The sequence below is a fragment of the Etheostoma cragini genome, chromosome 23 (genome assembly GCF_013103735.1).
Source record: "Etheostoma cragini isolate CJK2018 chromosome 23, CSU_Ecrag_1.0, whole genome shotgun sequence".
Lineage (NCBI taxonomy): Eukaryota > Metazoa > Chordata > Actinopteri > Perciformes > Percidae > Etheostoma > Etheostoma cragini.
The window spans coordinates 13,343,271-13,356,034 of NC_048429.1; the positions used below are offsets into that span (position 1 = coordinate 13,343,271).

At 42.7% G+C, this 12,764-nt stretch overlaps 1 protein-coding gene across 5 annotated transcripts in view; it reads right to left on the reverse strand.

The window, feature by feature from the left end:
- Nucleotides 1-12,764, reverse strand: part of LOC117938961 (kinesin-like protein KIF21A) — a 41,973-nt gene that overhangs the window by 19,961 nt on the left and 9,248 nt on the right. For all 5 annotated transcript variants that reach the window (XM_034863957.1, XM_034863956.1, XM_034863954.1 and 2 more), the window contains exons 2-7: nucleotides 6,888-7,110; nucleotides 4,088-4,270; nucleotides 3,495-3,644; nucleotides 1,343-1,477; nucleotides 1,001-1,165; nucleotides 293-408 (exon numbers count right to left, since the gene is read on the reverse strand). In XM_034863957.1, coding sequence (XP_034719848.1) covers nucleotides 293-408; nucleotides 1,001-1,165; nucleotides 1,343-1,477; nucleotides 3,495-3,644; nucleotides 4,088-4,270; nucleotides 6,888-7,110 — 972 coding nt within the window. The remainder of the gene's footprint in view (nucleotides 1-292; nucleotides 409-1,000; nucleotides 1,166-1,342; nucleotides 1,478-3,494; nucleotides 3,645-4,087; nucleotides 4,271-6,887; nucleotides 7,111-12,764) is intronic.

Below are 12,764 nucleotides of genomic sequence, written 5' to 3' on the forward strand. Positions count from 1 at the left end.
TGATTTGTGATAAGTAACTAATAACTAAAGCTGCGTAGAAGTAGAAATTGGCATGAAAAGACTACCAAAAACTTTTACTTAAGTACAGTACAAGTAAATGTACTTAGTTACATTCCACAACTGCCTATAGGGTGCATGTAAATATTGCTCTCTGGTTAAAACTGATGGCACATCTGGACATAACGTAATCACTGATTTCAGGTACGTCAATGTTTGCAGCATCAAAATACTGTACTTGGTTTGTGATCCATTGTCAAAGATATACATCCATTTTTGCACGATGTTTACCAACCTGTTGCCGCCTAGCGAGTCCTGTAACAGCCGGGTCAATTTGGAATCTCTGTAAGGCACGTGAGTGGAGCGCTTACTCCTGTCTCCCAGAGCGCTGATGACGTTTCCCAGAGCAAGCTAAGGTGAGACAGGAAAAAACAACAAAAGTTAATGATTGGATATTTGAGGGTAAAAACCAGTCCAGGACTTAGTCAAATAGCAAGTGAAACAATACCATTACTTGTAATTTAGTACAGCAATATATAATCATACTTATGTTCGGGAGAGATATTTAATATGCAGTTCATGTTTTGGCCACCTGGGGGCTCTATTGTGCCAAAAAATAAACTTTTATGATTATTCTTTCAGGCATTTTTAGACCTTTATTGATTGGACAGCTGAAGAAATGAAAAGGGAAACAGAGGGGGGAATGACACGCAGTAAAGGGCCGCAAGTTGGAGTCCACTTGGGGCCTGCTGCGTCAAGGAGTAACCCTCATATGGGCGCCTGCTCTACCAACTGAGCTATCTGGGCGCCCAACGCTGGTAAATGTTGACATGCAATTGTAGAATGACAGAGTCACTGCTTTGTATCACACACGCCAATGGAATCCATTATGGATCCCATGCACAAACATAGTACATGACTATATCACCTATGCCTGCACTTTACTATGTAATATAAGGTAATGTATCCAATTCAGACTCAGACATGCTCTTTGCTACCTCACCAGCCCACAGTTGATGGAGATGCCCTCTTTAGCCCTGTCTCCTGTTGCACCAGTTCTCTTCAGTCTCTCAGAACCAGCCAGGTCCACAAAGTGGAACTTGGCTGTCAGCGTCTCAAACTCGTTAATCTCTGAGCTGTTAGCTAGCCGGTTGTCTGTTACATTATCCTGGAAGAGAACAAATGGATAATTTATATTAGATGATATGCTTTTCCAGCAAGTGCTACAATTGAAGGATTTTATTGTGACATTGCAGGTGGTGATCATCTCAATCTAGCAAAGTGACGGTGTCATTCAGGTTACAGGTGGCGGCAGAGATCCGCTGCTGTGTGTTCGAGCACGTACGTCGTTATCGGGAGAACAGACTCGAACTTGGCACAGGTGGATGGTGAAGATGGCGTGGGAGCGCGAACTCTGGGCGTTCATCTGAGTGCTGGCGGTGGTGCGAGACAGAGCGCCCAGCTTCAGACACTGAATCATCTGTTAAGAGGAGAGAAGGAGGGAGGAAAGACCACAAAACACACAGACATCTTTGGGTGAGGGTCTTTGAATGATATTAAAAAAGGAGCTGTCTATTATGTCAATGGGACAACGAGATTTGTTAAGGAGAATCTGGAAACAAAAGAAAACACTTTTTTCAGTGCTGTGAGCAAAAACTAATTCAATTCACCCCCACCATTTGGATAAATCACATAGATACAGTGGGGTTTGAAAGTTTGGGCACGCCAGGTCACAAATTGTATTAATGTGCCAAGAAAATATCTCCAAAAGGAATCAAATGACAGATTTGACATCCGTATAATATGTCACAAAAAGTAAGATTTTATTTCCATCATTTACACTTTCAAAATAACAGAAAACAAAAAAATGGGGACTGCAAAAGTTTGGCCACACTGCAGAGTTTCTAGCATGCACCGCCCCCTTGGGAAAGCTGAGACCTGACAGTGTCATGGATTGTTCTCAATCATCGTCTGGAAAGACCAGATGATGTCAAGCTTAAGGTTTTAAATGCCCCGACTCATCTGACCTTGCCCCGACAATCAGCCCCATGTGTTCTTCTAAGCAGTTGTCTGAAAACTGAAAATGAATATAATTGACGCTCACAAAGCAGGAGAAGGCTACAAGAAGATAGCAAAGCGTTTTCAGATGCCAATATCCTCTGTTCGGAATGTAATTAAGAAATGGCCGTCATCAGGAACAGTGGAAGTTAAAGCAAGATCTGGAAGACCAAGAAAAATATCAGACAGAACAGCTCGCAGGATTGTGAGAAAAGCAAGTCCAAACCCAAGTTTGACTGCACGATCCATCCAGAAAGACCTGGCAGACACTGGAGCTGTGGTACACCATTCCACTATAAAGAGATACTTGTACAAACATGGTCTTCATGGAAGAGTCATCAGAAAAAAAACGTATTCTACGTCCTCACCACAAAAATCTGCATTTGACGTTTGAAATGAACATATGGACAAGTCTGATGCATTGTTGAAACAAGTTCTGTGGACCGATGATGTTAAAATAGAATTTTTCGGCCGGAATGAGCAAAGGTACGTTTGGAGAAGAAAGGGCACAGAATTTAATGGGAGGGATCAATCAGTGCCAATGGCACAGGGAACGTTCCACGACTAGAAGGAAAAATGGATTCAATAGAATTTCAGCATATTTTGGACGCCACCTGTGAAAAAGCTGAAGTTAAAGAGAGGATGGCTTCTACAAATGGATAATAATCCCAAACACACCTCAAAATCCACGGTGGATTACGTAAATTGAAGGTTTTGCCATGGTCTTCACAATCTCTTGAACTCAACATAATTGAAAATCCATGGATAAACCTTTAAAAGAGCAGTGTGTGAAAGACAGCCCAAAAATCTCAAAGAACTAGAAGACTTTTGGTAGGAAGAATAGGCAAAGATACCTCAAACAAGAATTGAAAGCATCTTGGCTGGCTACAAGAAGCGTTTTCAAGATGTGATACATGCCAAAGAGGGCAGTACAAGGTATTAACTCTGCAGGCTGCCCAAACTTTGCAGACGCCATTTTTTTGTTTTTGTTATTTGGAAAGTGTAAATGATGGAAATAAAATCTAACTTTTTGTGACATATTATACGAATGTCTAATCAGTCATTTGAAGCCTTTTGGAGATTTTTCTATTTTTTTCTTGGCTTCTTTAAGCACATCAATACAAATTTACCTGGGGTGCCCAAACTTTCGAACCTAACTGTAGATGTCCGAAAACGTGAAAATACAGCCTATACTACTGTATCACCATGGATAGAGAGCACAAGACGTTGTTTTTTTTTATTTGAGTAAACTGAACCTTTAATATAACAATAATAATAATAATAATGGAGTATCAAACCATTTCAGGAAATGTTTATTAGGATGGGATTACATTGATACATTTTTTTTAAAGCCTTTCCTTAGTTAATACAGCTAAAAATGCTGGACAAAGATAGAAGATTGTGTAGAAGAAAACAGTTTTTTGGGTGTTAAGGCTGACCTCAGACGCAGAGGTGACGGTGCGGGTGGTGACCCCGACGGTGTAGATGCCTCCGTTGGCGTCCTCGTGGATTTTGATGTTGGATCGTTGCTTTCTGGCCTCAATGTCTCGCGTCGAGTCAAACAAGTCCAGCACGTCCTCGTTGTATAACTGGAGAGTGTGTATAATAAAAGATGCAATAGATAAGACACATAATAGCTAATAGACACATTATTGCATGAATAGTCAGTGTAATTTATTACATAATTTAGCACTGTAATTTACTACATTTCCCAAACTTTATCCCCCCCCCTCAGCTGCTTCTTTACCAGCTGTTAGCAACCGCTCGTTGGCAGTTAAAAATAAAGCCAGGAGCTGCCCACAGGGACAGGCTAATGACAGTTTAATGGCCATAGGGTCATCTGGAACACCCCCCCCTGCTGACCTTTGACCTCCTGCCGTCAGCAGGCTCTAGCTACACCTAATTAATGGAACCCAAGTGGACTGGTGGATGTCCTGAGTTTAGAGCTCAGACCCAGTGCTGATTAGTGCCCCTTTATTTTGAAACAAAACCCCTAGTTTCTTAACGTTTTGATCTGTGTGTGTTTCTGCACCTCCAGGAACTGTGCGTTGATCTTGAACTCAGGAACAGGCTTGCCCTGCTCGGTGGCTGCCTGTCTGCGCTCCTCGACCCCTCTGAACAGGTGGTTGATGGCCCGGGGAATGATACCCAGCTCGTCTTCTTCGATGTTGACGTCGAAACCGGTTCCCATGGTGTAGGTCTTCCCCGAACCCGTCTGGACGCGGGGAGAAGACAGATGCAGTTACTTTACCGAATGGTAAAGTAATGGTCTAATTTGGCTGTTATTATGTGTGTTTCTAATGTGGTTTCATTTAACTGTTCAACTAAACTAAAAAGTCTCTGGGACTCCGAGGCTGGGGTGCAGCTCTGAGTAATTTCTCTATGGGGGCAGGGGGGAGTCCAAAGGGGATGGGGTGGTCGCTGTGGTGACAAACAAGGAATGCAACATTGAGCTCAAATTCAGGCGTCACCCCTCTGCTCCCTGTCGAATTGCATGGATGAGACCCTGACGTTTGTGTGTGTGTGTGTGTGTGTGTGTGTGTGTGTGTGGGGGGGGGGGGGGGGGGGGGGGGGGGGGGGGGAGAAAGACTGTTTGTGTGTGTGTGTGTGATGGTTTTATTATTTTATAAGTCCACACCTGTGTGATTACTACGTTTGTACACATGTTCCTCTGTGTGTGTGTGTGTGTGTGTGTGTGTGTGTGTGTGTGTGTGTGTGTGGCCTTCTCTGCGCCCTGTGAAAGGCTCCTTGACAGTAATACAAGGGCAGCAGGAATAATGTGAGGAGAGGATAAAGAACAGAAAGAAGAAGCGCGGAGGGAAAGTTTAACGGCTGCAGCCGGAGACGCTGTGAGACAGATGAAAAGCAGGATGCTTGCTTTTTCTATTTTCTCTCTCTCAATGTACACTGCAGTAGAAATAAGATGCAATAAAGGCTAATATACACTCTTTTTTATCCAATAGGCTTGGATGTTGTTGCTTTCATGGACGTCACAGCCTTGACTGGAGCGGTCTCCTCCAGAAGCGCAGTCTGTGATAGTTTACAACTTATCGTGTGTAGGTGGCTTTTTGATGACTCCTGGTCCTTAATTGCTTCTAATTTTAAGAATATAGTCTTGATTACAAAAGGATTTGACTTTCATAAATCAGCCCCTCACCAACCATGCCGTTGCCGCCAATGTCCACTTTGTAGAAAAACGTCTTCTTTTACTGTTCTTTAACTCATGCTCCTCTTTCTGTCGGTTGTTGGCTTCAGCTGGCCTCTGTACTACAGTAATGTGCCGCCACATTTTTAGCTAAGATCCAACAAAATGGCAGACTTCTTTCAAATGTGTGAAAGACCAACAGACCTAATGAATCACTCCATTCTCATTGCCTAACTGCCAATGTGTCAGGTAGATTGACAGTGTTACCTGCCAATAGCGACATTCACCTGCATTTGGCGGGTGGTTGGGTGTTTTTCTCAGGCCCGGGTGAGGATTTTGAAGGAATTTTATCAAAAGTGTATTTGTCGGTAAAACGTGTAGGCTTCACGCATCTTCAACCTGGCACAGAAGATTTATATAATCACCACAAATTTCAAAATTAGTGTCACCAAATCAGTATCTGACCAAATGTCTCCCCTGCTGTTCCTGTGTTATTACGTTTAATAACCAGAAAGGTTGACCTCTAAAATCAAATCGGTTCATCTTTGAGTCCAAGTGGACGTGTGTGCCAAACTTGAAGACATTCCCTCCGGGGGTTCTTGAGATATCGCGTTCACAAGAATGCGGATGGGAAACCTGAAAACATAATGCCTCCTGCAATGGAAGTTGCTGGCGCGGAGCAACACAAGAGGTATCAGTGGTATATGTAACCACAATGTCCCCAGTGGATAAGGACAGACAGGGGCCATTGGTTCATGTCTACCCCAAGTGTGACCCCAACATTCTTCTATTGGAGGTATTGTCTTTCTGTCTTAAATGATCTTGTTAAAAATAGCATGGGAGTGGCAGAAAACCCATCTTTTTTCATAGTTGAATTGTATCATTACAAAGGTCTTTATGTGTCTTTTAGGTGTAATTTGTTCAGTTATTAGTGGGGAATAACAAAAAAAACACCTTAAGAAGCAACTATATGACTTTTTAAATTACAGTGTACACTGCAAAGTGCACTTAAGGTGTGCCTTTCCCTCTATCTCTGCTAATCATAGGCGTGAAAATGTGTAAAAACAGTACACTTCTATTTCTTTTTGATGTATTATTAAAAAAGACATAGGTCTGGTTCAACATACACATATTTGTCTACTTGTCGGGAAGCTTAATACCACTCTCATATCTGTCTGTACGATATAAGCAAGAGGCAGCAGCCAATGGACACAGCAAGGGAGAAACAGCAAGCTGTGGCTATGTCCTCAGGAGAGAAAAATAAGGTCTGCCTACCAGCACCTAATGTTTCTCAATTATGTTTCGACTTTGCAGTTTATTTCCATGTTCTGGTATGAGGTAGAGTTATCAGCTTCCACTCTGCTTTGAAAGGGTAATAAACTCCCTTTCTTTAGCACCCTCTCAGGCTAAACTATCAGTGCCAATACAAAGCTGCGGTGGTGAGAGCAGGTTGAAACACGTCAGCTGATGGTGTATTGACAGAGGTGGTGCAGCTGCGAGGCCGGTTAACTCCCTCCCTAATATGAAATAAAATCAGCTCATCACATGCTTACAATAAATCTTGCTGCTCCATCCCCCTGGAGCGACGCAATGGAGAAACGTCAGCATATGTGAAAGGGTGAGCGTTTAGGGTGTATGTGCACTGTGTTGATCTGATAGCATGCAAGAGGAAAGCCTTTGGACCAACCTGTCCGTATGCAAATATAGTGGCATTGTAGCCCTCAAAGCAGCCTTCGATGAGGCTCTCGGTGCAGTGGGTGTAGATGGTTTGCTGCTGGGTGTCCATGTCAAAGACGTGGTCGTAAGTGAAGGCCTTGTCCTTACCCAGGACCAACTGCGGCTCCCCGGGCATCACATACGTACAGATGTGGCAGCCCTCGATCTTCTCCTTGGCCAGCTGAGGACGGATCCTGTTAGACAGAAGGAGAGAGAGACACACTGAGATTTTTAACTGCCCACCTTTAGCCTGGACTTTAAAAAAAAGCAGATAATAAGAAGAAGCAGACCTGCCTAAAAAAACCGGAAATCCTACAAAACGTCAAATCAAACTTCCATTGAGTGTTTTTTCCAGAGTGAAGTGTTGAACAGGATCCATATCAAGATCTTTTTAAGCCTTGGTTACACTTTTTATTTAAAAAAAACTTTCATATGGCTTTGCACCTCAGGTCTTTGGATGTTGGTTAATGTGTGTGTAAGAGCAGAGGTGTCTGTGCATGCATAAAGCCTGATCAGGAATATGTATTATGCTTGACATGATTGATTTTATTATAGACTCAATGCTAAAAAAATTTAGCTGAGCAGAAGACAGATAATACTTTCAACGATCTGCAAACAGATGAGTGTGGCAACTGTGCAGTATGTGTGTGTGTGAGTGAGTGTGTGTGTGCGTGTGTAGGAACATGCAGTGCCAGCACACTCTCCAGAAGCCACCGTACACAGTACAGTGCCCTCACTGTTCAAGGAGAGAGTGAGAGCGAGAGAGAGAGGGAGAGAGAGAGGGCAAGAGAGAGAGAAAGAGAGAGGCCGAGAGAGCTCTGGGTAAACAGTCCCACCCTGGATTTCATTAAGGAATCACTCTGTTTACTTTAGTGCAAATAAACACACTGTTATTACATCATTTCCTCCCATGATGCACCTCTGCCTCTCATCACTGAACTCACTGTCTACCTGAAGAGGAAGTGGAAAAATTGGAAGGAAATATTTGGACACATCAGGAGCATTAAAATATCAGAAATATTTGCAGCTTTGACAGAAACCTATTGAAGGTCATACACAGAAAAAGATCCTATTAATATACTATAAATAATATTGGACATGTCATTTTTTTTTTTAAATACCTGGGATAGCTTTTTTAAATAAATTTCTTGACTCCCCGGCTACAGTCAAAAAGCACCAAGATAAATGAAAATGACATAGAAGAAATAATATCCACGACTCCTGAGACTCTCAGTATCGTTATACACGGCTGTTATTGCAGCTCTTTTCTAGCAAGCATTAACTCAAGTGTGTGTGTGTGTGTGTGTGTATGTGTACAACAATGTGGCACTTTGCATGCAGTTTGTATTCTGTGTGCATTTCTTTCTGTGTGCTTGCATTAAAAAGAAGACTCACATTCATCACAGCAGTCTATGGAGCTTCTGAATGGTTTGAAAGGATGGTCACTGTGCATGTGTGTGTGTATGTGTATGTGTGTCATAAGATCCCAGCTATTTAGCAGACTCTATCTGGGATTTCAGCCTAGATGAAAAAAAAGAGGACGGAGCTAGGGAGGGACCAATGGCTCCAGGCTTGAGGAAAAACACAGTCCTACCTGCAGTAACTGTACACCTGCAGAGCATTACTGTCATCTTTGTGTAATGGACAGCAGAATTGCCCAATTTAGCAGTGTTGACTACACAATGAATGATGTGTTTTGTCAGTCTTTCATTATTAATAGCCAAAGCAAAATGTGGATAGTTGTGCATTTGGTTACTTTTTGTGTTTAAAATTTCTACTTCCATTGGTTAAAAAGATAGAAAGCATTTGACCGTGAATGGATTCCTTGACATCACATGAATGTATTATATTTTGAAATGAATATGAACGCTTGAAATTTGAAGAAAATAAATCCTTTTTATCTGCTCCGTCTATATACTATTACAATTTTGAGTTTGCAAACACTTGCCTATTTAAACATTCAGTAAACACAGAGCAACATTAGCCTTCATTTTGAGTCGCCAATGAATCTGACGTAACTGTTACACTCAGAGTGTTTAGGTTATCTGAGGAGCCGGTGATTTAATGTTAGGATGTTTAGGGCATTACAGGAGAGAATCTGGATTAATCCTGTTGGCCACCTTCCCAAAACTTGACAGAGCGCCAATACCGTAATCCCTTGCAACAATGGAGGCACTCACTGCAGCTTACACTTACAGCAATGGCATTAAGTCACTTGGTCAATGTTTACTTCGGCAACTTGAAAGAAGTGGTATGAAATATGGTCTTCAACCATTTGAGATGTCATATTTAGAATACACCAAAGACGGGGAAGTATAATTAAAGTCAATGGTTGCTTGTTGTGTAGAAGAACCAAAGGAAACAAGTCTGTACAACTGTAGCACCATTTTGAATAAGTGCCCAGTCTTTCTGATTGTGTTCATCTCCACAGTGAGATACAATGTTGGTTTTGTGTGTGACATCTCCGGGGTCCTCCGTACAAAAAGGGATAGATGGGTGGGCCATAGAAGAAAATGAATTTCTGAGAAAATGTCAACGAGATAAAGAGAGAGAAAGAAAGACAGAGGATAAAAAGAGACTTAGACGAGACATAATGGTTACAGCCCAGACAAAACACTGACGACAATCTCTGCATTAGGAGGCCGCCGCAGTCCATCCAGTCAGACCTATTATATATCTGCGTAATGATGCTCTTTCACATAACAAGGCTTGGTTCAGCCTTTTTTTTTTTCTCACAAATTTCTTGGCTCTAAAGGGGACCAATATTAAAACTTTCCTACTACCAGTGTCAAATAATTGTGACATCTTGTTTCAATTCATCTACTCTTAAGAGGAAGGTTCAAATCCATTGCCAACCCAATGGACAATTCTGATAAATCTGCGTCTAGACAATTGGTTAAAATCAATGTTGTGCATTATTAGATCTCCGACGGTGTGTTACAGACCTCAAATAAAGAAGTCTTAGTCTTATTAATGAAGTTTGAGCAATGTGGCACAATGGACCTCTATTTTGAATATTATGTGTTCACAACTAATACAACTTCTGGCATCACGCGTCTCAGCTAACTGTAAACAGGTGAGGGATAAGCTAGGTGGGCAGCACGTCCTACTGGTGTGTTATTAGTGTGACTCACTTTGGCTGTGATTATGATCTGCTAGGCTTCACTTTGGCGTTCAACCGAAAACGCTCTTTTCTCCTGGCTGAATAAGGGCTGACCTTCAGCACTGTGGAGCCTTACAGCGCTAATCCACCTTCTAGGGTGACACACACAGCCTCCTCCCAGGCTCTTTCTACAGGAAAGGTAACTCTGCCACTTCCTAAATGTGCACAATCACACGCTTATATAACAACACACACATGCACATAGAGAAGCATGCCCAATCACTTTTCATACTAACGTGTACATAAACGTAATTATGGTAGTGGTTAGGTTACTGCAATGTTAGCCATGCTCAATATTTCCTATACTGGTCCTCTTGTATATCATATACTTGTGTTTTGTATTGAAGTAAGATTTAAGTGTTTTTTTTTTTAATAGTTCTACAGCGCCAAAAAAACAATTATTACTGTTATCAAATGTAAAAAAAAAAAAAAAAGGCGCAAACACACACGCGCACAGACACACACACACACACACACACACACACACACACACACACACAGACACACACACACACACATCAGGATCAGGGCCCCCCAAGGCCAAGTGAAAATCTTTGTGTCATAACTGCTCAACTCATTAATCCGCTGAGACAGTTTCAGCTGGTTGGTGGAAATGGTTAGAAAAAAAACAGTATGAAGTTCCAAAGTGGAGAGGATTAAAGAGATACTTTTACATAGTGGATAGTGGAGTATTTGTTACCAGTCACTTTACAATACAGCATAAAAGGTTGGTGTTGTTTTATCACAGTAAAGACACAATCCAGGAAGGATTTTAATGAACAGTGTTGTGCCGGAGGTAGCCATTAGTTCAAAACCAACCCAAAAGAACAAAAAAATCATAAAGTAAGACATCTATATTTTAGTAGTTTACTTAAAGGAATAATTTTGACCTCTTTGAAGATACACTTATTCACACCCTTGCCAAGATTTAGATAGGAGATCCTTATGAAGGTATATATGGTGCAAGAGTGAGAGCACGCAGATGCGATGTGAGCACTTGTATAATATGACTTGAGAGCTTGTAAAAAAAAAATCTGTAGTCGTAAATGCAATGTGAGCACTTGTAGAACATGATTTGAGAGCTTGTGAAAAAATCTGTACTCGTGTTTTTTTTTTCTTCAGTTGAGTCACTTTTCCAGTACAACCACAACTCAGTGATTACAACCTCTGGAATCTGCCGCTGCAGTGTGCTCTCTCGCATCACAAAGCGGCGAGTCTGCGCTCTCGAGTTTTGCAACGCTTCTTGCGATACATTTGGTGCAAAACTAATTTGTACCTGTGGACTTAGTCTGTGGACCTCTGAGCCAACAGGACGACCGGGGACAGCAGGGGGTCTATCGCCTAATGAGGGACAACTCTGTCCGGCTTTTTTATGTAGCATACAAGCTAGCGTTAGCTAACTAGCAGCCAGCCCGCTTCTAAATACAATACCTTTTAATTATCTCATCACTTTTTAACAGTCCAACTGAAACACTGGTGGTGAGCACCAGGTCTTGCAGACGGGCCACCGTCAGTGGGGCTCGGCCAGCGGGGAGACATCGCTAGAAAGCTCCGCTGCTGACCTCGACGTGATCTGATCTACAGCGGGACACGGAGAGCTCCAGAACCGGTAGCAGCGGCACGGCCCCCCTGGAGCCCACCGGCAGTGTTGGTGGAATATCAAGTTAGCGAACTAACCCCGCTAATAAATAAATACATTTTAGTTGACCTAACACTTTTAACAGTCAAACTGAAACACTGCTGGTGAGCTCCAGGTCCTGCAGCCGCGGACGGACCGCCGTCTGTGTGTATAGCGCCTGACTTTTAAATTAAATTGTATTATTTTGTAGGTGTGCTTGTTGGTTAGTTCGCTAACGCTAGCTTGCTATTACACCAACACTGGCGGTGGGCTCCAGGGGGGCTGTTCCGCTGCTACCGGGTCTGGAGCTCTCCGTGTCCCGCTGGAGATCAGATCAAGTCTAGGTCGGCAGCGGCGCTTTCCTGCGATGTTTCCACGCTGGCCGAGCCCCACTGACTTGCAGTCCGTCTTCGGCTGCAGGACCTGGAGCTCACCGCCAGTGTTTCAGTTGGACTGTTATAAGGGTTGAGATGATTAAAAGCTATTTACAGTATTTAGAAGCGGGCTGGCTGCTAGTTAGCCAAAGCTAGCTAGCTAACGTCCTGTTGGCTCAGAGGTCCACAGACTAAGTCCACAGGTACAAATTAGTTTTGCACCAAATGTATCGCAAGAAGCGTTGCAAAACTCGAGAGCGCAGACTCGCCGCTGTGTGATGCGAGAGAGCACACTGCAGCGGCAGATCCGAGAGGTTGTAATCACTGAGTTGTGGTTGTACTGGAAAGGTGACTCAAGTGAAGAAAAAAAAAAAACACGAGTAGCATACAGATTTTTTTCAGAAGCTCTCAAATCATATTCTACAAGTGCTCACATCGCATCTAAGCTTTCAAGTCATATTTTACAAGTGCTCACATCGCATCTGCGCGCTCTCACTTTTGCACCATATATACCTTCATAGTCAGGTTTCTGGGCTGTTGCTGAGAAACACGGAGTTTGAGCTCTCTCCAAAGATTCTCTATTGTGTTTAGGTCTGGAGACTGATATATCTGAGATTGATATGCTTCTTACAGAGCCACTCCTTGGTTATCCTGGCTGTGTGCTTCGGGTCATTGTCATGTTGGAAGACCCAG